General features: G+C 43.5%; 1 protein-coding gene across 1 annotated transcript in view; it reads right to left on the bottom strand.

The window, feature by feature from the left end:
* Window positions 1–741: 741 nt before the first annotated feature.
* Window positions 742–24,452, bottom strand: part of LOC136956754 (potassium/sodium hyperpolarization-activated cyclic nucleotide-gated channel 1) — a 47,007-nt gene continuing 23,296 nt past the window's right edge. The window contains exons 4-8 of the mRNA XM_067250727.1: window positions 19,088–19,306; window positions 14,980–15,126; window positions 12,806–13,046; window positions 8,087–8,251; window positions 742–1,787 (exon numbers count right to left, since the gene is read on the bottom strand). Of these exons, the coding sequence (XP_067106828.1) occupies window positions 742–1,787; window positions 8,087–8,251; window positions 12,806–13,046; window positions 14,980–15,126; window positions 19,088–19,306 (1,818 nt within the window). The remainder of the gene's footprint in view (window positions 1,788–8,086; window positions 8,252–12,805; window positions 13,047–14,979; window positions 15,127–19,087; window positions 19,307–24,452) is intronic.

Below are 24,452 nucleotides of genomic sequence, written 5' to 3'. Positions count from 1 at the left end.
GCATCATCCTTTTCTACAGGAAACAAAGACAGCAGCGTTTCTATTGTTCTATTCCCTTTGGACCCATAACACTGTCATGGACTTTAAACAAGCCACTGTGAGAGGACTTTGTGGCTCAAGTAGATATATTGCTGAGAGCAACTTAACACCTAGCAACTGTAACCTGTGTTGATTGATGAGAGTAGGGTCCTAAACATTTAGTAGTCAGATTTATTTTTCGAGTGTGCTTTTTGACAGTTTCAAGGTTCCTTGCGTTGGTCAATCCACAGTGGTGCCAAAGCTGCTTGCCTTGAAAAGAGCTTTTATTTCTCTTCTCGCAAGTAAAAAAATTAAAGAAAATGGAGGTCCTCCTCAGTATTCATGATGCATTCCAGTTACAAAAACAAAAACGACCCCCACCCCCCAAAAAAAAGAAGAAAAAAAAAAACTTCGCAGTTTGTTTCTTTATATTTCTCAGGAAGGAAGACTCATGTTTATACTAGAGCTTTTAAATAGTCAATGCCAAATATTCTAGTTGGATTTACACATATATATTTATATTTGTTTAATATACATTCTTATGTTTAGGGAGAACACGTGTCTAAAATATAATACAAGGGCAGTCTGTACAGGATTTCTATGAGGTTATCTTTTCAGAAGAAAAATTGGAGCAAACAAAAATACTGAAGTTCAACTTTTCCTTTTTTTGTATCTCCATTAGAAATTAATCAAAACGTAGATGTTAAAAAAAGTAGAATGGGATCATAAATTGGATGCAAATCTCATCTTGTCTTGCTCAGTCTCTGTACTGCTCAAGACTGCCGAATCTCTTCTAGAGCCGGAGGATTCCCTGTGCTGGGCTGTAGATGACGTTGACGCCGCCGCTACCACCACCGCTGCTCGCACTGGGGGCAACGCTCCTGACGACATCTGGCGGAACAGGTTGACCCGTTGGGGCACTGTAGTGCGGAGGCCACTCTGCAGGCCTGCCCCCTGGACGGCGGCCACCACCGGCGGGACGATGGAGGCCAGGGAGTCCCCGGACACCGGGTGCGTTCTGGGCCCTAGGGACGAGTCGTGAGGCAGGGAGGGCTGGGAGGCAGAGAGGTGGCGCAAGTCTCGACTCAAACTCCCCGACTGGAGAACCTGCGTGCTCTTGTGGACATCGCCCCTCTGGGGGGAGGGGACCTGCTGCTGCTGTGATGGCTGCTGCTGTTGTTGTGTTGCCGGGGTGGCCACTGCTGACCCTGCCAACTGCTGCGAAGGTAGGGGCTGCGGTGGTGGCAAGGGCTGTTGGATGAGGGACAGCTGGGAGGCGGTAGGTGAGCCGTACTGGAAGATGCGGCCCGCCAGCGGGGTCTGAACAGGTGGGCTGCATACTGCCGCCGTGAAGGAGCACGGGGACATGATCGCCCCCTGCTGCAGGGGGGTCTGGGGGATGGGTGAGGAGGAATTCAGGTTGCTGTGAGAGACACTGGGGTTGGGGTAGATCCCCTGCGCTGAGGCCTGCAGGATGCGAGCAGAAGGGTTGATGGTGGCCGAAGCACTGTAGGTCAGAGGGGCGGACTGCTGGAACTGGTTGTTGCCCATGGCGGTGGCGAAAGGCGGCTGTGCCGGTGAGTTAATGATGGAGTTTCCAGAGATCGGGGTGGAGTTCATCCCGGTGACCGACTGCTTGCGGTCCACCATCATCACCATCTCCCTGTCCTGACGAATGATCTGCTTCAATATCTCGTTCTCCTGTGTGTTGAATACGCCGGCATTCAGATCCTTCTGGAACTTCTGCAGGAGGAGGGAGTTCTTCTTCCCTGTGGGTGGGGGGGTGGGGGGGTGGGGCATAATCAGAGAGAGGTGTAACTTCATGACAAATCTGGCAACCTAGCACAGCAGATCACACTGCAGCGATGGTGGGTGAGACTGGTTATGAAGTGTGAGTAACAGTGAATGGTTGTGACTATGGTAATAAGAGGAAAGACTGAGTAAGAGGGCTGTAAACACATACATGTATAACTGACCATTTAGAACTACTATGAAGAGTGAAAAAGAATGTATTCTGTAATAACGTATTAAACACGGGATTTGTAGTTACAGAACAACAGGACAACAACATTTATAACAATCTATCTGTCAACCACACTTCTACAACATGTTTACCACAACACTTGCCTACAAACTACCAAATACACAGTTGGAAGATTCAGTCGCTGCTAACTCAAATCTATCTACACACTTCAATGAACTAGTGTACTGGTTTGCCTTGAAAATACATACATCTTCCTAATCTTTGGCAGGCTCAGTTAACATTGTGTGTGCAGTTTATCTTACTCTGATGCTATACAAAATTAGGTTTATGCTTTTGTACAGTATAGTTTCAAAATGCCTCAAAACTTTGCTAGTCATGGATCCTGTTACTATGCTGATTACATCCTTGCTTCTGGGGACAGCTGAATTAAAGCGATTCATAAGCTTATACTCAACAACTTTCTGTAGTGTTATAAATGTTAATTATAGTTGAAAAGGGGCACTTGGGCTCCCAGGCTGCAAAGCTCTCCCCTCCTGTCACAATTAATAAGATCTATAGCAAAGAATGACAGATGGTTACTTATAGATCATTAGCTTGTGTTTTGAGGCCAAAGCACTGGTACAATCAGAGGGAAATCTCAGTAAATAATAAGCCCTGTTTATGCCTCAGTGGTGCTTGGGGCCATGAAAGCACCTAAATATTGATATGTAAACCAGAAATCAGTTGGACAAAATGTATTCTTCTCAAATGTGCCAGTTTAAAAATAACAATCTAGCTTCATCCTCCTTTGTGATTTCTATAAATGAGAGACTTCAAGATGTGTTTAGAATTTGCTTTTCGTTTTGGATCCCTCCTCCTTTGATTGATCCTATTCACCATAGCCATGAGTAAAACATTATTTGTTTGTAAGAATGACAAAGTAGGCTAAAGCCGATCATGCTGAAGCCTTTAGCCACAGCCCAATAATCTTAAAAGACCGGCCTTGAAAACAGAAAAGTTCTCCATCTTGCTATGTGCTCTTGCCTTCCAAAATGACACTGTTAGGAATGGTTTTACAACTCTAAATCTTTACACTTTTAATTGACATACTGTATTCATAGTTATCTTGTGTTTGTACTTGTGCACTTGTGTAGGAGTACAAAGAATAAGCATCTAATATTTATATATGTAATACATATATAATACAATATACAAATATCACAAGTTGTTATTAGGTAACTAAATAGCTTTAAAGTATGTCAAATTGTGGTAGTGTTTACATTTTCTATTTTCTACTTTTTTCGACATCTGTGACTGTGTCATCTAGATGCCATGTAAACATTTCCATTCACATTTAATTGACGTCATAGTGAAACTCCATTTAGGTAGTAAACATATTACTAAATCTGGTTTTGGTGAATGATACAAACAGTTGATGCAAAGATAATCCTCAATTAGATTAAACGTTTTGGAACACAGAAGACAGACAATCAACACAACCATCAAGGTTCTGCTGGATCAATGACATGAGCTACATGGGCATAAGATCAAGTTTAACACCTGAGCTGTTTATGTGTGAGGAGGAGAAGCCCTGTCATTGTGCAACCACATGTTTACTCGTTTGACCCAAAAGAGTAATCTGAATTGGTTCTAATTGAACCCTACAAGGGTAGCTAAATACTAATACTAAATCACAAACACTGACTGTTGGGCTGTTGTAGACTTACATGGCACCTGTATATGAATTCCTAAATAATTGTGGGTTAAACACTGGGGAATACAACACAATCATGTTATTTTGGAAACATGTTATGGGGAGTTGAGGGGGAAGGGGGTGAGCTTGAAAGTCAGTCCACAGAATATCAGTCCATTCAACATTTGGTAATGGTCAAGTTTTGAGAAGAAGAATCTACTCAATGTGAACACCAATTAAATCCGGGCACACAGCTCTATCAAGAGATTTGTAACACAACAAAGAGAATACAAAGAATACAAAAGTATCAGAGATAATATTAGGGTGTAGATTAGAGATTTGTATTTTTACCAAGATTTTTACCAAACCGAATGAACATGTTTTTGTTGTTTCCTCCTAGGTCAATTAGAATACATCTTTCTTAATTTTACTTTGTTATAAAAGATAAACAATAAAATCTAGCTTTAACACATTTAGTTAGCAGCAACCTGATTTCCACAGAAAAGGGTCTACACCTTGACATGCAACTTTACTTTACTTAAAATCCATGGGAAGGAGAAGATGCATGACTGTGGACCCTAAAAATATCAACCCCATTTTACGAGACCTTTATCAAACAACAGGATTATCTTCCATTGTACAATAATGGTAAATTCCGAATTTCAGGGGGAAAAGACAAGAATATCGATAAACAAACAAGGGTTAGAATACAATTTACAAAAATGCAACTTAACAAATCATACACTTAAATCTTTCAATAAAGCCCACACAAACAAAGAGTAACAGAAGTAAAATAATAAGATGTTGGTGATGTAATCATACAAAATACACACCAAAAATCTTTACAGCCACTTATTCTTTCCTAACCCAAAAAGCTTGGCAAGGGAGGCAATAGTCAAAACCTCTTTGACTTTATTTAAATTGTGACTCTAATAAATGTAAATAAATTGCCCCTCCGAAAAGCTAATTAAAGCTAAATGAATGAATGTGTTCTCTGCTTGAGTATGGGTGTGTGTGCAGGTGAATCCTGGCAGAGGTAGTTAATGAGTGAAGCACACTAAGGCATGTCCTTAGGGCACATGGAACCCGAGCACCTTGCCAGGTGGCATGCGTGACGTCAGTGCACCCACTAAAAATAGGTGTGACATATAGCCGCTTATGGCAGTCAGCCATTCCTTCTTCACGTTGTTTTAACAAAGCCTACATCATCTAAACAAAGTATTTCAAATGCACAATCCATGTCACACAGTCAGAACAGATTTACTCTAGAGATGACAAACATGAAAAAGTTATGAATATGGCTTCACTTAAACTGCATGAGACAAACACTGTAATCACTCATCTAAGACGTCTTCATTTTTGGAATGGAGTTGGACTAGATGGCAAGGGAATCATCAGACATCAACAGTTCAGGAGTCTATACTGTACTAAATCAGATTACATGGGCATAATGGCCACAGAATTCACTATGGCAGCTACAGTTACATTGAATTCTCTAATTTCTTTTTTAAGTGCATGCATTAGTACATGTTCTTCCCAAGTTCAAATGAGTGTATATGTATTAAACCATATATCATTGTAACGTGGCAGTAAAGTACTATGACACATGTCTTTACTATCAAAAGTGGAATAAGGTAGAAATTCAGCACTGAAATATTATAACATTTGTGAGTTCATGCTCTTGGAGAAGAAATGCATTTGTGAGCGAATCCATTTTGTGTGCCTTGGGAGAAATTCTCCCACCTGTCTGTGCGAATATTATAATTGGAATAAAGTGTTTACCTGCTGCCTATTCGACGGCCAGGACACTCTTGAAAACGAGATGTTCTCATCTCAAGAGGAACTCCTGGTCAAATAATTTTTAGATAGAGATACATCAATTGTGCAACATGTTATCGGTTTCAATACATGTTATGTTCCTTTTTTCTTTTTCTTTTTTTTTACGAACCAGACAAGCACTTAACCAAATGCAGTCCATATAAACCAAAACATCCAGCACGGATCATGACATTGTTTTTCCCTTGTATGAGACAAAACCCCCTTATTTTTAAGTCCAAATGAACAGACTTAGTTCATAACACTTCTGTTTAGGAGAAGTGCTACTGAAGAGTGGGCAGCTCAGATTAGGAGTTGATATGTGACACACGGTTCTCAGCTGTTCAAAAAGCTGACCTAGCTTTTTAACAGAAAAGGGCAAATGTAGATCATAACTGCAAAGGTCTAAAGGGCATACACTTCAGAGGGTAGACAACCTCATAGTCTACATGTATAGCCGGCCAGTGAGTATGCATGAGAAGAACCTCCCTGTCTAACAGATGGTCTCCACGGAGGCATACCACATCTGAATATTGAGCATTATGGATTTATTGGATTTGATTGGTTTATGGCTATGCCAATAAATGCTATTTTTTGATGCTGTTTTGCCTGTTACAATAGTATTGCAATGTTGAGTCAATACTAGGGGTGCAAAGCAATTCAATATCAACATGCCTGAGTCAGGCAAATAAAACATACAAAATCAAAACCAATAAACAAACACAAACTACAGGAAGTAAATACAGACCACAGGCTTAATCATGGTTTGAGACAACATTGGCACACTATCGTTGCACAAACTCAACTTCTTGCAGCATCTATTATGTGACTTTTACATTGTCCACAAATGCATTACCCTCATCTTACCTCATCAATTGCTTTAGCTTATACAAAAAATGGCATGGCCAACTTTAAGAAAGGAAAGTTGCACACAAGATACGAAGGCTACTTCATTCAAGAATTCGTCCAGCACAATTTGAACATGGGTTCCTTTCGATGTTGTTTCTTTATTATAAGAACTTAATTATATGAGGATTATTCATTCTTTGAAACAGCTATCGCTTCCTTAAGTTTGGAGATTCATTTATTTTCATGTTGAAAGATTAGGAGGACCACAGTCTGAGACACATTCTTTTGCAAAGATGAAAATGTTTGAAGAGTGTACTGACACACAGTGGAACTAAATATAATATAAATGTGCAACGTATGACTGGACTGTTGAGATACAGATTTAGTAAACAAGGTATCTCAGTTCATACATTTAAAGAGATGCATTGGTGATTCTGAATCAAGTACAAAATTATGTAAGAAGAAAATGTTTAGACGATAAATGTCTCATCTCTTCAGTGTGCATTCAATAATAGATTACCTCTGATATGAATATGCAAACTGGAAAAGGCACTTAAGAATGTAAGAAAGTATAGCTTACCAAGCTATCGGCTGTATTTGTTCCTTTAAAGATAAAAGATACTTTACATGGAAACATATAATGGTTTTGTAGAACAAAGAGTATGTATACAATATGAAAGGGGTGATCTTAATAAAAGGATGCAAAATGTACTGTAGTGCAATATTCTACAAGCATAGATATATGCATTCTACTTTTATGCGTGTGGGTTGATGTGAATATTGCAGGCAACCTTTCCAAAAATCCTCAATCTTCCTTATCAAGTAGTCAAATTAATAGTAACAATTCTATGAAGTGGCCCAGGTTATTTTACATAACTTTAACAACTTTGTTTTGTATTATGTATTTATCTGCAATATTTATTTAAAAAAAGAACATGAAGAAATTTACCAAGTAGAATATCAAAAGATGCCCTGCTACAATACATACATGTGCCCCTTTTTTCAAATGTATTTTTGTGTTTCAGTTTGTTTGATGTTTTTTCTTAAATTAATGAGCATGTTCCTCTATATGTTGTTCTAACAAACAACAGAATTAAAGAAACATGATATTTGGAAACCAAAGTGATAGGTAAGGGGATGGCCATGTCCTGCCTGTCGTTCTACAAGCCCAAGCCGTGCCAGGTAAAGCTGGGCTCCTTATGGCCTCCCTGGTGTCACGATGCCCAGCTCAAGGCCCCTCAGTAGTGGGGGAGGGGCGGGTTAGTTTCTGGCTGGGGGGGGAGAGGTGGAGGGGGGGGGCGGTGCTGCTCATACCGAGGTGTGCAGATGGAGTGGAGGAGGGGCGGAGACACATGCAGGTGAGGTTCGCCTCCGTCCACTCTCCGAGATCCAGTGTGGGGGGAAGGGGGGGTCAACACCAAACCGACAAGGAGGCGGACTGACTCCCTTCCAGACAGCGACATGCACTGCCTTCCATTTATTTATCAAAACATCCCTTTTTAAGCTATCAAATTTACTGATATCAATATTTCCCCAAAAAGTCTTAGAGATAAAGATGGAAAGAGAGGACAAAAAGACAAACATAACACAAAGCATACATTTCATGCATACAAGTGCTGTGAATACGGGGGGGGGGGGGGCAAACAAACACGATGGAAACAAGGCGACCAACGAGGCACGGTGACATAGCAAGAGCACCAATCAGACAAACAGTAGCAGAGAGTAGCGGGGGAACGGGGGAGGCTTACCGATGCGGTCCAATCGGTCGATGGCCACGGTCTCGAAGGCGCGGCGCATCATGGGGTACTCCTCCAGCACCTCGTTGAAGTGGTCCACGGACAGAGAGAAGAGGCGGCAGTAGGTGTCGGCGCGCACGCTGGCCGTGCGTCTCCCCTTCGTCAGCAGGCAGATCTCTGAGGAAGTGACGTGGCGGAGGGAGGAGGAGGGGAGAGAGGGGGAGGAGAGGAGGAGGGGAGAGGAGGAGGGGGAGAGGGAGAGGGGGAGAGGAGAGGGGGAGAGGAGGAGGGGGAGAGGGAGAGGAGGAGGGGGAGAGGGAGAGGAGGAAGGGGAGAGGAGGAGGGGGAGAGGGAGAAAGGGGAGAGGAGGAGGGGGAGAGGGAGAGGGGGAGAGGAGGAAGGGGAGAGGGGGAGGGAGAGAGGAGGAGGGGGAGAGGGGGAAAGGAGGAGGGGGAGAGGAGAAGGGGGAGAGGAGAGGAGGAGGGGGAGAGGAGGAGGGGGAGAGGAGGAAGGGGAGAGGAGGAGGGGGAGAGGGGGAGAGGAGGAAGGGGATAGGGGGAGGGGGAGAGGAGGAGGGGGAGAGGGGGAGAGGAGGAGGGGGAAAGGAGGAGGGGGAGAGGAGAGGAGGAGGGGGAGAAGGAGAGGGGGAGAGGGAGAGGAGGAGGGGGAGAGGAGGAGGGGGAGAGGAGGAGGGGGAGAGGAGGAGGAACGCACAAAGACATGAGCTCACTTGAATAATTACACTCCTGAACAAAGATCAGCTCTGTGCTATTTGTATAATGAAGCTCTCTAACACAGATTACCATGTAAACTAAGCTGGAGAGCCAAGGTAAGACTGAAATGGCCGGGAGAACTTGTAAATGCGTAGTAAATAAACCGACAGACGCATCAGTGGGGCTGTCACTAGGACCCACAGCAAAGTCTCTTCATCATGTTGCCCATGGACTGATGCTGACACTGTGTTCAGGTTGATTTTGCTGCCCCAGCTTTGTACACAGTAGAGCAGGTAGTGTAGCCGATGTGGACTGGTAAACTTACTCCTCAGGTATGTGTACAGGCCGACAGAAAATAGCTAGCTTTTCGTTTGGCGTAGCTGGTAAGGAGTTGCGCTTGCAAGTCAGAGAGGTCCCAGGATTGAGTACCATTGAGGGGAAAAATCAGGAGGACTGATGAGCAGAGGAACTACGACTTGTCACAGTGGCAAAGCACTTTTAATCTTTTAATTAAACCCCGCAACATGAGGGAATTCTGCCAAGTCTTATTCTAAACCTGCATTCATGATTCCTGAAGTTCAATGCAATTAAATATACACTAAAAGCTATGAAGTGTGTGTTTTTGTGTGTGTATTTGTGTGTGTGTGTGTGTGTGTGTGTATGTGTGTGTGGGGGGGTGTTATGTGTGTGAGTGAGTGCGTGTAAAGTGGGGGGGTAAGAGGGGTGGCAAACTACGGGTAGTGTAGTTTGCCCCTGCAGGTGCTTCATATGGCAATGAAAAAGAGAAGTACTAGTGTCTTGGCTCAACACTTTGTTGCCATATGGCATGTTAGCCATTAGGACAGCAAGTACAGAATCTGCTCTTCTAATAACCTGATATGTACAACACAGGGACACATGCATAATGATACACCACAGTGAGCTACCTTCTCGAAATCTAACAGGAACCATAACCTTTGACTGCAGAGGATACGGTGTACTGAGTGTTCCTACTGGAAGCGTGTTGCTCCGAACACAAAGTCGTGTACGAGCAGGCATGTTGTATCAAGACAGCATCAGTAAGCCGTTTGAGGACAATGCCCTTGACATTCTCCGGCCAAATTTCCTCTGTGACGTGTGAGGAGGGAGAGGGAGAGAGATGCAGCCTTCAGGATGTGAGAATAGCACTCTCAAGCTGTGGGTGTGAACAAGGTGTTTGTGCTGTTATAATGGAAAAAGCTGCATAAGTGCCATCTCTGTTGGCACAGGGTGAAAGAGAGAAAGAGAGGAGAAGAGAACAAATACAGAAAGAGAACGATGAAAGAGAGATGGAGAGAGAAAGAGAATCGTGTGGTGCAATATGACATGAGGAGGACGACACAGCCTTCACGACCCACTCTCAGAACCAAATGCCTCTCTCTAATTACTTCATTACCATCTAGTTCCAACAGGAAATAGCACACTTTCATATAGTCGGAGAGACAGAGAGAGAGATAATGAGCTGAAAAACACAAATTGCAGTTACATCTGGAGTTAATTGTATTTCACAGTTTGTGGCCAACTGCCCAAAGTAGGTTAGACGATTGAGTGGATGAACAAGAGAAAGGGTTTCTGTCACCATCACAAATGAGTGCACAATGAGATCCTCCTGGAGAGAAAATACAGCCCTGACCCAACTCCCATCGTCATCCGGAGGAGCGAGGGCATCTGTGTCCAGGCTACCATGCAAGAAGCCCTGTTAGCACTTCATGTGATGCAGTGTGACATATGTCAGTCGCCTTGTCACGTAATGTCACTGCCAACCCACAGGGTATTGTGGGTAATCTGCCGTCACTTCATGTGCCATGTTTATCTGTTTCCCAAAGTAACCCCATGCCCTTTGGCAAGAAGTGGAAGTCCCAATGACTTGCATGTAAAGTCCCTTGGGGGTGGAAACGTAATGACTGCCTGTTACAGTGTTGTGTCATCTAACGGTAGGGGGAATAGGCTGACTATTGTAGGGGGATAATCACTAACTGCTTACATCCATAACGTAAGCAGTTAGTGATTATCATATCCTACCAATAGGATCTGTTTGTTATTTATTTATTTCTTGTTAAGTTTATCTTGTATCAACAGGAAATCTCAGAGTTTACAGTTGGGTTTTCAGAATTTATCTTTAGAGCATGGTTCTGTCACAGAAAATATGAATATTATAGCATATAAATAATATTGTTGGTAATTGGTGTAGGTAATTAGTCACCATACTGCAACCCAGTATGTTCCTAGCGCGCTATAGATAACCTGTGCCCCTCACCCCATTACCAGACCATGGTTCCAAACCCTGTCCTTAACACAAGAACAAGTTAGTATAGTGGACCAGTTGATGGACTCTCTCTTCTTCTCTTCTGGCCAGAGTTAGGCCAAAGTAGCCGATAATAATACAATTCATTGAAGGGGAAGAGAAGATGGGGGTTCCTTACATGCCCAGCTGCTGCCAAGTCGGCCCTGATATACTAATGTCATCCTCATGCGATGGGTAAGAATACCACCCACCAGCTGGGCAGCAGGATAGAGCAGGTGGCTGGCATCATCGCAACGTGGCAGAATGACTAGTACATCCTTCGTGCCTCCAGAAAAAAAAAAAAAGAAAAGAAAAAAAAGAACAAGGAGCCTTGTTTTATTTCAATGTATTTTCCTATGTATTTTTATATTATAAGTCCCGTGGCTTGCAAAAAAACACTTGCTCATATTTTATACTGTTGCCCAAGAAGAGCTACAAAAGATTATTGATCCCTAGTAGAGATTGTCCGTGAATAAACTCTTCATTTTACTTTCCTAATGACCCAGGAATTAGTTCATCAAGCTGCTTTGAGTCTGCCTGAAGCCAGCAGTAATCCAGTTTCCTCTAAGATCACCTGTACCTGTTTGTCAGCAGATAACGAATATAATCATAAAGCATTAAGCGTCGATTCAAAAGCCTATTGATTGTATGTGCCCAAGCATGATTGAATTATAACAGTACAAAAAGAAGATTATTCTGAATGTTGGAGTTGAGTAAAACCGAGGGACCTGAAAGAGTCTTCAACCTGCCCCCCTGTAGCTAGCCCTGACAGGGATACAATGGATTGTTAATCACTCCCGCCAACCACTGTTAAATCTAGTTACAGTACAGGCCAGTGATTACCCCCCAAATGAGAAACAACAGGTAGATAAAGTTTGTGTTGCCTTCTCTGTCTTGAGCAGTCGTTTTTCACTTACAAAGGCTAATAGTGTTAAGTCTAAATTCAATAAGAGAATGCTCATTCTTTAACTAAATGTCCAAGGACTTACAAAAAGATCTGCTGCAGTTCATGTGCTATATTTGCGATCATACATATGGATTTAGCCTCTAGAAGTCAGATCATAAAGTTACTGCTTTCCAGCCTTTGCATGTAGCAAACGGAAAGTATTCTTACAATCCTGAGGTACCTTAGTCCGTTGGGGGACGACGACGACGACATAAACAATCATGGAAAAAAGTACGATCCTCCAAAATACAAGAAACTTGCTTGATGACTACACATCTGGGTTTTTACATAATTTGTTGTACCAAAATGTTAACTACATTTAAATGAATTGGACAGCTACATATTGAGGTATTACGGGGAATTATTCCATAAATTAGGAAACAGGAACAACCAGAGTTGCCATAGTGCAGGTTGTAGACAGGTAACCTCTGTGTGTCCTTGGGGCAAGCCTGATCACCAGGAAGGCTCTCTCCACCCGCCAGATGAACCTTATGTAAGTCAGCTTGCGCAGTGGCTAATGAGAATCAACATCTACACTGACGGAACTGTAATGGCATCAAACAAATGGCTGCGGGCAAGAGAGATCACACATGCATGTACTGTACAGTATGTAGCTACCGCAAGTGCATATGAGTTTGTGTTTCTGTAGTTATGGAATAAAGGGAGATTTGTGGTAATTGTGCTGATTATTCAATACATTTAAAGTGCATATATTCAACTATTTGGGTGGATAGGAAAATGTTACTGGAAGATTAAACTGGGCTTTGTACCTCCAAAGTAGGATCCGTCTGTGAGCTTCATCTCCTTGTTGAGCTTTGTGATAACACTGGCCACACCGTGCTGGATGAAGTACATCTTCTTGCCGACCGTCCCCTCACGGATGATGTAATCATTGGGCTGGAAGACCTCAAACTTCAACTTGCTCAGCATACCTGTCACAAAGTTAGGGTCTGCATTGGCAAACAAGGGCATTGTAGCCACCAGTTTACGGCAGTTGAAGTTGACGATTTCCTGAAAGAAAAGGGGGGAATGCGTTAAAAGCGGAACAATATAACACCAAAAAAGCCTCTGCAGATTGACAATTCCAGCAATGAACATTTCAACGTTCCATTATGATGCTAACTGTTAAGATGACTTGATTAGAGAGAGGATAATCATTTATCCCAAGAAAACCATGTGAAGCAAGATAATCTAATGCCTAATGTTTCAGTGTCAAATTGTCATATTGGATGCATTTTGCTGCTTGTTCCTTGGTATCTATAAATTGCTTCTCATCATTTTTGTGAGACTTTCTCGAGCTATTGTGCTGAGATGAGCTTGTTGCCACTGGCACCAACCAGTACTGTCCCTCCCTGGTTTTCCTTAGAAGTCAAGAGATTGTTTCCTGTTTCCTGTACTTCTCAGCACCTCTGCCCTTGTTTTTGTGCTGATTCCACCCTGTGTTTGCAGATTAAGGTAATGCCTTGCTATGTTCCTGTGGGGGACGAGTGCTCTTCTGTGGGGAGCTGGGAAGGAGGACAACTAATATCCGGGCTGGGTTGGACCACGTTGGGCTGTTCTGACTAGACTTGGCTTGGCCGGCCGGGCCGGGCTGAGCTGGCTGAGCTGTTTGTTAGCTCAGGCTGAGATGGCAATCTCAGCCCAAAGCCAAAGGGTTCTGACCCCAATCATGTACAACGAATAATAAATTAGATAGCTGCCAGTGCTCAGCAAAGAACTCCAGTGGGAAAACAATCTTTAGACTTTGTCTATTTAAAGTAAAGTCTTCACATGGCAGGGCTGTAAAAATAGCTACACAACCTGCCGGAGAACCAGGAATAAAAAATGAAATGAGACATGAACTGTAGTTTTTTTTTACCTAGACGTGTCATTACCTATGTACACTCTCTTCTCCACTGATACCTGCTTCGTCATGTAAGAGCTTGTTAAGTGTGTTAGGCTCCGGTGGGCTGCGCTAAGCAGGGGTTAAGGTGGACTAGCTTTGAGCTGACGTTGAATGTGTTCTGCTTATAGTCCAATCAACTCCTAACACAATTCACAGTACAACACCTGTTGTATAGTACTGTAGTAGTATGTTCAGACGTGCTATTTGCGTCTGTGCAGCTGGGTAGACCGCGGGGTTCGGCACCATACCTCACTGCTCTGTGACTTAATGGGGCTGCAGAAAGGCAGAGGCAATTAAAATTCCCGCTCCCCCTCTCAATCCTCTTCCTCTGCATCATTAGACACATAATCTGCTGATTCAGAGGGGCCTGCCAGCCACAGACAGCAGCAGGTAGACAAAGACGACATGAAAGCAGGCACTACCGACCTCCGAAAACTTCAACCTGTTTTTTTCCCCTCCAAGCGTTCTCCCCGGAACTCCAGACTTCCCAGGTAACGTAAGGTAACGTCTCGCTACAGTCATCACCAGAGAACACGTCTTTTTTCTGGGGTCTCACTCGGGTTCTACCCTTAATCAGGGTGAGCTGCCTGAGTGATCCTATTTAGGCCAATGATATCTTGCTTTATCCGGACAAATTGTCCGTGCATGTGTTCCCTGAATCTGTGGAAAATTGATTTGTGCAGTGTGTTCTCTTCATTTGTTACAAGGTAGTTGAGATACTATGTAAACAGATGAGGTGACGCTCAATGCCCATTTAAGGTCCCAGAAATAATAACAAGCCTCTTCCTCAAAGAAATGTTTCTTTTTTGTCATATGTCATGTCTTTGGAACCAATGAATAGTAAGAGAAGCAAAAATCATCTCTCCTTGCTAAAAGGTATTATGATGATACTAAAGAGGTATTTCATGCTATAATTAGCATATTTAGAGTGGTGTTGCCCATTGCAGTAATTCAACCAACCTTGAGTGGGTAATAACATAACCTTGTGCAGACTCTGTGTAGAACAGTATATAACAGGGATAAAATAGTCGGACCAGGAATATAACAACCCCTCCTCACCTCTTTGAGTGGGTCATTGAGCTCACTGAGGATGTTGTCCTCGTCAAATATCTTGCCCTGGTAGCGATGCTCGTAGTAGTCATGGATCTTCTGACGCATGTCCGCAGGCAGCTTGTGAAAGGACATGTACTGCTCCACTTGTTTGTACTGGAAGGTTGGGCAAAACAGATAAATGTCAATAAACAGTGGAGTTAAACAACAGGCAGGTACAATGAAGTAGAATATAATTTGTTAATGTTTGTAATTTTAGTTTGAAACATGAGAAAAAAATATTGTAGAAACGTTAATAAAAAGAAGTGGAAATAAAAGGTTTTGACAATCTGTGACTGAAAAATGCTTTTGAGTTCACAATCACTTAATACGAAACCCTTTTTCAAATGACACAGGGGAAATGTTTGCGTCCTTGGCTCAATGGTTACTTTCAACCTTGGTATTGAGGGCAGGCACAGCTAGGCTAATTTGCTGGGTCAGTGTGGAGGGAGGTGGCAGGTGGTAGTACAAGCCTGGGGGCGTATCAAGGTAAGAGCTCAGAGGATCTCCAAGGTGTCAGCGGGTTCTTTCTAGACAGACACGTGATCTAATGTGAGCCACAGAAACACAACGTTTTCAAACACCCTTTTGAGAAATTAACAGGACTGAAGAGGTTAAAAATGTAAATAATATATGGGTTTGTCTAGGTGACTGGCCAAATACTGACAGCGTTTTGACCCTGCCATACAGCGCACATGATATCTCCACTGATTCAACTCAACATAAGAACTACTTCAATCCACTCTTCCCAGGTTCGCACATTTGAATCCATGCATACTACGTAACTTGAGGAGTTCCTCATTGAACCCATAGTTAAGAGAAGTACAGTATCTATAAAGTTTCTTTGTTGAATCCTGGGTCAATATTATTGCATTGATCCAAGAGCTTTGACAAGGCAATGCTATGGTACTAGAACATGAATCTGGTGCAGAGACAGCAGAATGGTCCAACCGTAGACATCGGAACCAAGAAATGAGGTGGAAAACCCCCCACCTGAAACACATTCCCTCCATCTTCTGTCACTGGTGAAACGTAAATCGGAGAACACTAAGAATCTTGTCTCTCAGATAAACGGTAATGCTAAGCTTTTTAACCGTCATTATAAATGTATGAACTGACGGGAGTATTCAGATTCTCCAATTCAGTGATACAGTCGAGAGGGATGGACTGATCCACTGAACCAAGCCATCGGCCCGGTCAGACACCTAAAGGCAAATATTGACTCCCTGCCAAATGCACATCACAGACACTCCGCTCCTCTATTAGGTCAATGATGTATGTAAATAGAGGATGCAGCATTGTCTGCTGGGAGGGAGACGCTGCAGCAAGAGAGAGAGAGAGAGAGACAGAGACAGACAGAGAGAGAGAGAGAGAGAGAGAGAGAGAGAGAGAGAGAGAGAGAGGCTACTTCAACAGCTCATCCATTTTAATCAGCTGGAGCTCTGCTTACTCACACAGGTACATGACTGGGGTATGAATTTAAACGTCCACTCAAAGGCCACGCCACAAAAAAATGATCCCCGGTAACTAGAGGGATGAGTAACCAGAGGCTCAAGTAACCAGAGGCATGAGTTATCCTCAGACGCAGGTCAAAGGCAACGTACAATTGCAGCAGGGCCGCTATTGAGCCAAGGTTAGGCCGACATGGTCTCTTAAATGAAATTTGTCCATGTGACAAAAGCCTGTCTGCTCCCCATGTCTGCATTGTTTCTGTACAGCTGCGGTGAGGAGATAAGGGGCCAGGCTTTGTTTGAGGGAAATAGATTCTGTTGGAATATGGTACAAAGTTGGGGGACATTTTAAGTCTAATACGATACTGAGGTATGACATCAGTGACAGCTGTTCATGTGTTCAGAATCAATAACATATTATTCCTTATGTTATGACACACTGGATGGATGGAGGGGATGGCTGCACCCAAGTTCAGCTATTGACCGGGGCCTGAGTATGACAGTGAAGGGGCCTCTATTAGACATGGCCACTATCCATACCATCCCACTCTCTCCTTCCCTCCCTGTATGCCTCCATTCCTCACCATCACTTGGTTGGATTATTCCCTTTCCCCTTTCTCTCTCTTCCATCCTTCCCTCCCCTCCTTATATTTCTCCCTACAACCCTCTCCTCCATTACTCCCTCCGTCCCTCTGCTCTATCTGAACCACCATCCCTCTCCTCCATCCTCTCCATCCATCCCGACGGCACATTTCTCCTCCATCCCTTTTCTCCATCCCTTCCTCCCTCTGTCTCCATCCCACCTTCCATGCGTCACTCCCTTTATCCATCTGCCCATCCCTCCCCCGCAGCTGGGACATGGTGGGTGAGAGGAGCATGGAGCGAGGCCCTCAGCTCTGCCTGTCAGTCCTCCGTGGCCACTCTCCTGAGCCGCACGGCCATGCAGCAAATCCTCCCAGAGGTGGCATGGCAGCCACTGTGCTTCACTGTGTTTGAGTCGTTACAAACATGGATCGGATCCACGGATGACTATGTCGTGTAGAGCGCACGCATTGTAGTATATGGCATAGTTAACGCATTGACAAACCACTAGCATCCTAAGAATCCCGAGTTTAACATGAATTGTCCAAAATGTATCAGCAAACACATGAATGTATTGTATTGCAAGTCTGTCATGGAATATTATGGTCCTCAATAACGTTCCGGTCCTTTGCCCGCAACAAAGGTTAATCACCCGTTCTGATCTTTGATCAAAGCAGCGGGAGGGAACCGAGCCGAGATAATGCTGCCGACACAATGCCAAAGATATCTGAGACAATTCATTACTGCTAGAGAATGAGTTCTTTCATCGTTAAAGGAGTATCAAGAGGATCTTAGGGATGAAACTGATGTTGGGATATTGAATAACCATACTGCTACAGTGTCGCTGGTGCTCCTCCCATGAAGATGTTCCTATTGTCTATTGGTCCTAACAGACTAACATTGATATATATTTTAGCTATCTCATAAAATACAACTACAGCTGTGGTATGTGGTACCATTATACATATGCAAATGTATTCATTGATAAAAATGTAAATTACATCATAAAAACCCAACAATATAAGGCAAAAGAATGTATTAGTAACTGTTTGATCTATTTTTATTGACCACGCGTTGAACGGCTGGACCGGCAAGGTCAGGACATCATATCTAAATGAAACAATTTCAGCTAATGCTTTTAAACAGGGAAGACGCAAGTTAATAAACTGCTTTGTCTATTTGGGGCCGGCCTTGTCATTGTCACCCACAAGGTGACTCTACTGATGTGTCCTCCCCTGATAAGACTGCTGCCTTCCTTGGAGAGGATAATTGATGTGCGTTATGTGTTCAATTCAGTTGAATGTGCGTCTAAGACAGAGTGTGTGTGTGTGTCTCTGTGTGAGAGAAAGAGAGAGAGAGAGAGAGAGAGAGAGAGAGAGAGAGAGAGAGAGAGAGAGAGAGAGAGAGTGTATATATGCGTGTGTATGTACATGGACGTTTTTGTATGTGTGTGTATATTTGCAATTCTGTAGATACTGGATAAACAGTAGTTATTAACACTCCATGTAGAGGACAGAGCTGCACCTGTTTAACATAAGTGATGTCACTTTGTTCCCATGTGTGAGATCGTCTCCGTTGAAGCTGACACAGAATCATCAGTGTAACAATGTAATGAGTGGTTCTAGTGTTTATCATTCAACTGTTTTTCTGAGAACCCGGAATTCGTCAGCAGATCACGCAGATGGTGGTTGCTAGGTTTTGCACATTGAATAATCACCTACCCTTGTAACTATGATGTAAAAGGGATGTAACAAAAAAAAAATCCCGAAACGTACTCCTGATAGCACCCAAACAAACATGGCTGCCGAAGCGTCTGTCTGTCAACCTTTGCACCCTTGAAGGGTGAGCTGGTTATCCGCTCGGGAAAATCCTCTTTGGTGATCTGTGAGTTTACAACCCCTCAAACTCATCCCCAATCTAGCAGCGATTAAATAAGCACTTTGTTCCATATGCGCAAATTAAAATACTTTGACAAAAAAAGATCTTGCTTATTTATCCATCACAAAGGTACAATATTGAAATATCTTAAGTTATGAACATCTTACCTTCTCCTGGTACTGCCTGCGAGAGGAATCTAACGATTGGATGAGAGCGGTAGCGTGTCCGACGAACATGGCGTAGCAGGTGGCACCAACGATCATGCTCAGCATGGTAATCCACAGGTCGGACATGCTGACGGGTGCCCGGGCACCATACCCTATGCACAGCATGTGGCTCATGGCTTTGAAGAGGGCGTACGAGTACTGCTTACCCCAGGAGTCGTTCTGCAGGGAGAGATATAGGAGGGGGTGGGGGAAGTTACGGGACAAACAGACACTCCAGTAGCAATCAATGAAAACAGACAGACAGACTGACAGACAGGAAAGCATGCCACATCCCTCTCTTTGATGGATCACTGAATCTCCACAGGAAGCTCTGCTAACACAGTCTGCATGCTTGAGAGCCTCGTCCTCAAACTGAGCGGCTAAACTTTCTCCCTTCTCGACATCTCTCTCACTTCATCTCCCTCCCTCTCTCACTCCTTGTGTCCCTCTCTTTCTCATGTGCCGCTGGGTGTATAAACAATCAATGGCTGGAGTGTGCTACTAATCAACATACATAACTCATGGCTGACGTATTCAGACTCTGGCCCAAGTATCCTTCACTGTGAGTATGAGTGGAAGAGAAACTGGCCTGGATTCTGGCTTCCCTGGCCGACTGTTACAAGTGTTTTAATAGGATTTAGTGTCAGAAGCAACAAAGCATAAACTAGGGACTGGCAGGGCGTTCTGTTTCAGTCCAGACACACTCATCAAGTCCTCTCATGGTCCACACTTCACTACACATTCTATATAGAAGAGAACCTTTAACTGTCTTTGTTTTTGCACAATACCATTTGTACCACTTTGAATGTGATACAGTATATATAGCATACTGTATACTTAGCAGTGAGCCAATGCAAATCATGCTGTTCCTCCAGATGTCTCTGTACCTCTGGGTCACAGTTGGGTTTTGGGGCACACAGTCTCCCCACAGGTATAAATCCTGATGCCTGCTGAAAGCCACGCAGCACTGGTGCCTGCTGCACCTGTAAAGCCCAGTAAGGCCCATTCTGGAGACAAATGTGAGCGTTTTCTGGTGCATCCTTGTAGTGGTTGCCAGGTGCTGACTATACTGATTTTTTCCCCCTGTCTGTGAACTAAAAGTGCTGAGGAAGCGAGCTGAAGTTCCACACCTACACAGCAACACTTTACAAATGACACGCAAACTGTATTGTTCATCACTATGAACTATCGGCGTCACACTATCTCATGAAGTATGTGATGTTGCCATTGTCGTCTTGTCTACCACTTTGTGCGGTCCAGAACAAAGGGGGAGGTCTAACCATTGATTTTGATCAATTTAGATTTAGATTTTTTGAGTGCAGGGTTAGACAAGAGTGGCAGAAAAATGTCACCCACAATAAAAAGTGTGCATAGTTTATTTGACCTTATCCTTCATCTGAATCAAAACATACCTTTCTGATTCTCTGATGGATTATCAGAATACAGTATATCATCACTTCAAAACATAAATCAAAGTACTAAATACAGGCTAATGTGTGCTAAACTGTTCAATCTGAATTGATATGGTTATAAACATCAAGTCATCTCCGGCATAAATAATTTTGCCTGCTATTTTTAAATGAGAAATTGCGCAATTAAACAACAATATTTTTCGCTCCAGGGCTCTACAGAGCCCAATACATTGAGGTAGCACAGCAAGGAACCAATAGGTTTTTGGATTTAACCAACTTAACATCAACAAAATAAGGCAGGTTCGCAGCAGGATATCCGGACTGAGGAGAAAAACAGTGGGGCAAATTATGACAAAAGATGCCTTGTTGAACTTGATGCAGATTTATGAATGTCTCTGAATATGTAATTGATAATAGATTGAGGCTTAATTATATTGTACAGTTAATACCAATACATTCATACTGATAGTTCACGATCATAATTCTGATTAGATTTAATTAACAAAGTTACATAAACCCTCTTGGGTGTAAGTCTATGATGCCAATCTGTGCCCACCCTCCTCCGTGGCACTGCCAGGAGAGAGGCCCTGGCAGTGCATCATAACAATCGTTATTTTCAATCCCACTGAGAAAAAAAAGCTCAAATTGTTTACAAAACAAACAATATTTTCCGATCACAGTAATCCTGTCAGCAGCATTACATCAGAAACAATGTGATAACAAAAAATTCCCTATCTGCCACGGCTAAGCAGTGCCCAATCTGTTTCTAAAATTTGAGGCAGGAAAGAAGGCTTTCAATGACAATTCAAAACTGAGAACAGTGGATATATTTTAGGCAAGGGGTCAAAAAGACTCAAGGAGACAAATGTAGTTTCTCATTCAAAACAAGACGTAAGATTCTAATGGGGTGAAAACGACATAGAATAGCAAAAGTAGCTAAGCTCTAGAAAAGGGAAAAAAAGGCAAAGGGATTTCAACCACCCACGTCCTCCCTCGTCTGTTTATAAATTCTGCCGCCTAAACTGTTTACCAACAAGACTTTAACATTCATCCCCAAGGTTTCAACACTCCAGAAAACAATTCTGTGGCATCGATCCAGTGAAAAGCCATGAAATGACATTTCACACAGCAATGAATCTGCATTAGCATCGCGAGGAGGGCCCCGAGCTTGCCTCCTGGGTATCCACTGTGAGGACAGTGGGCGCGGCCTGTCAGGAGGGGGCAGTGGATTTGCTAGGGAAAGTGAGGAAAGGGCAGAGGTGTGCGAAAACAGCTGCTCACCAGGCCTAGACGGTTGGTGTTCAGAACCCTAGTTTTGATTTGGGCTGATTCACTGGAAGTGTCGGAAAATTATCCACCCTCCCCCCACACACACACACACACACACCCACACTTAACCTCCCCTCCTGCCACACACACACCCACACTTAACCTCCCCTCCTGCCACACACATACACACACACACCCACACTTAACCCCCCCTCCTCCCCCAACAGGCTCCCCTCCCTCAGCTCATGGAGACAGCTTCATTATCTTGTCCAGTGATTAAGTAAATGCAGTTCCAAAGAGGAAGGAGCTGCTCTCATGCCATTAGTCATGTAGATAACCAGCCTATACCCCAAATCTATGCCACTCAGCAGTATCTACAACCCCCCCCCCCTCCCCGCCTGGTAGGGAAGAAAGGAGGGTGTGTGTGTGTGTGTGGGGGGGGGGGGGGGGGGGGTTGATGCAATGCAGTCCATATCTGAGAGAGATTAAAATACTCCAGAGGAAAGCACATTGAGCCTGGGAGAACTTTTGATTTGATGCTGCAGCGACAGTCACATCTGTGACAGGGTGAGCATGCAATTAAGTATTTATACCTACTGTGGCAAGGACAACGTTTGTTCTCCTACTGTATATCCTTCAAGTAGGAAACAAAAAGAATCACAGCACCAAGCAGGGCATTTAAGTGTGCTTGAGGTGTGAAGGGGGCCTTGACAATAAAATAAACTTAAACTTTATTATTAACATCTTCCCAAGGAAACATGAATGTTGTGTGATAAGTCAGGAGGAGCATGTCTGGGCTGGTCAGGGATTTGCACTTAGAATCTGGGAGGGTCCTGTCAGCACATTTCTGTCTCGGGTCTTTTAGTAACACAATGTCCCTTACACTGGCAGTGAGACACGGAGACAAATGTAGAGACACTGGCAAGCAGCTTGAAGTATTTTTAGACCAACTTTAGACCTCATATCATTATGGCAACCCAAGGAATGTCATGCTTAACAGTAAAAAAACGATTTTACAAGTGAAGCATCTGGTCCTGTTAGAAAATATCACAACCTGTGTTTGATGTACTGGCCCTTTGCCCCTCATACCGACCCTCTCCAGGAACCTCAGCTTAAAGGGAACACGCTGGGCTGCAGACTAGCCCTTTAGTTAATTTTCGTCTGTATCGATCTCTCAGAAAAAGATCAGGAAAACAGGTTTTCTTCACGCTGGGGGAACTATTGATCACATGTTGTGTGGGCAGGAGAGACAATGCTCCAGGCCAAACGAACTGGCAACGTGAGGTGAATCAATGCCTTTAATGGTTCACCAATGATAATGATTAATCACTTGATGTAATTACATTTGTGTAAGCTTTTAACAAAGGTTTTTGTCCCATAATGCTTCACAGGAATCTGTGCCCGCACTGCCCATTCCACGGGTCATTAAAACTCATTGGGGAACGGTCAAAGGTGCTGTTTTCATTCTTGTATAAACAGCAAATGATCTATGGAACACACTGGATGAACGCTTTACTGTAAACAAGTGGTTCTGAGCAGACTGACCCTCTAGCATGGACACTGATGAGGGGCAATTATATAATTGCAAGATCATTTGGTCAGATCTTTAGTTCAAATGTCAGATTGTCTCTCAGGCTTGAGCTGGTTCTTTCACTGCCTTACACATAAAACAATAGAGTGGAATTGGGAAGGGGTATACTGAAAATAGGTGGCATTTTCACTGCTAGTGTCATGGCTTAGAGCAGTTTGTGTGCTTGTGAATCCTAGGGATACAAGTCTGGAAGGGTGAGATCCTCGGGTGAGCATTTACAATCAGCAGCCAGGAGGCTAGCATGCCTACTGTAGCTCAGCCCAAGCTCCCTAGGGCTTTTGACCTCCCTCGGAGACAGAGTGAGAGAGAGAGTGAGAAATAGATAGAGAAGCAGAGAGCGTGTGAGGGAGTGAGTGGGTGAGAGAAAGGGAGGGAGAGAGGGATAGGAAGTGAGTAGGAGAGAGACAGAGAGAGAGAGAGAGAGAGAGAGAGAGAGAGAGAGAGGGAGGGAGAGAGAGAGAGAGAGAGAGAGAGGGAGGGAGAGAGAGAGAGAGAGGGGGGGGGGGGGGAATGAGAGAAAGGGAGTGACAAAAACACAACATATGACATCTTTCTACTTTAAATATACACCTTATATATCTAAATACGGTATCATGTTTTCCTTAGATCATCTTTAGAGGGCACCTTCAGATGGATGACAGACTGCATGCTCCCCTGCACCGTAATCGCAGCTGATGCTGGGCTGCTGACCCAGCAGAACAAAATCTAGCACAGGTGTTGTGATTTGCTGTGTTGTAGAAAACACACTGCTTACACACACACTATCATCAACCGCTCCCTGCTCTGTTCCGAACAAATGTTTTAATTGCAAAATTAGCTTCTACCACCAACACCAGATCAATAAACATTATCAACCTCACCTACTATCATCCTGTCAAACATTTTTCCTAAAAAATGTATTAAGAAGGAAAGTAAATGTAGCAGGTTTTCCTTGATTATTGCTACATGGTGGAGGTCTGAATTCAGAGTCATTGACCTCCCCTAGTGCTGAAGCAGTTGAGAGTCTGGCTCTGCCTGGAGAGCTGCTAAATGAAGACAGCTATTTTGACCAGGC

Source organism: Osmerus mordax, chromosome 14, assembly GCF_038355195.1.
Source record: "Osmerus mordax isolate fOsmMor3 chromosome 14, fOsmMor3.pri, whole genome shotgun sequence".
Classification (NCBI taxonomy): domain Eukaryota; kingdom Metazoa; phylum Chordata; class Actinopteri; order Osmeriformes; family Osmeridae; genus Osmerus; species Osmerus mordax.
This window is presented reverse-complemented; position numbering and strand designations above follow the sequence as displayed.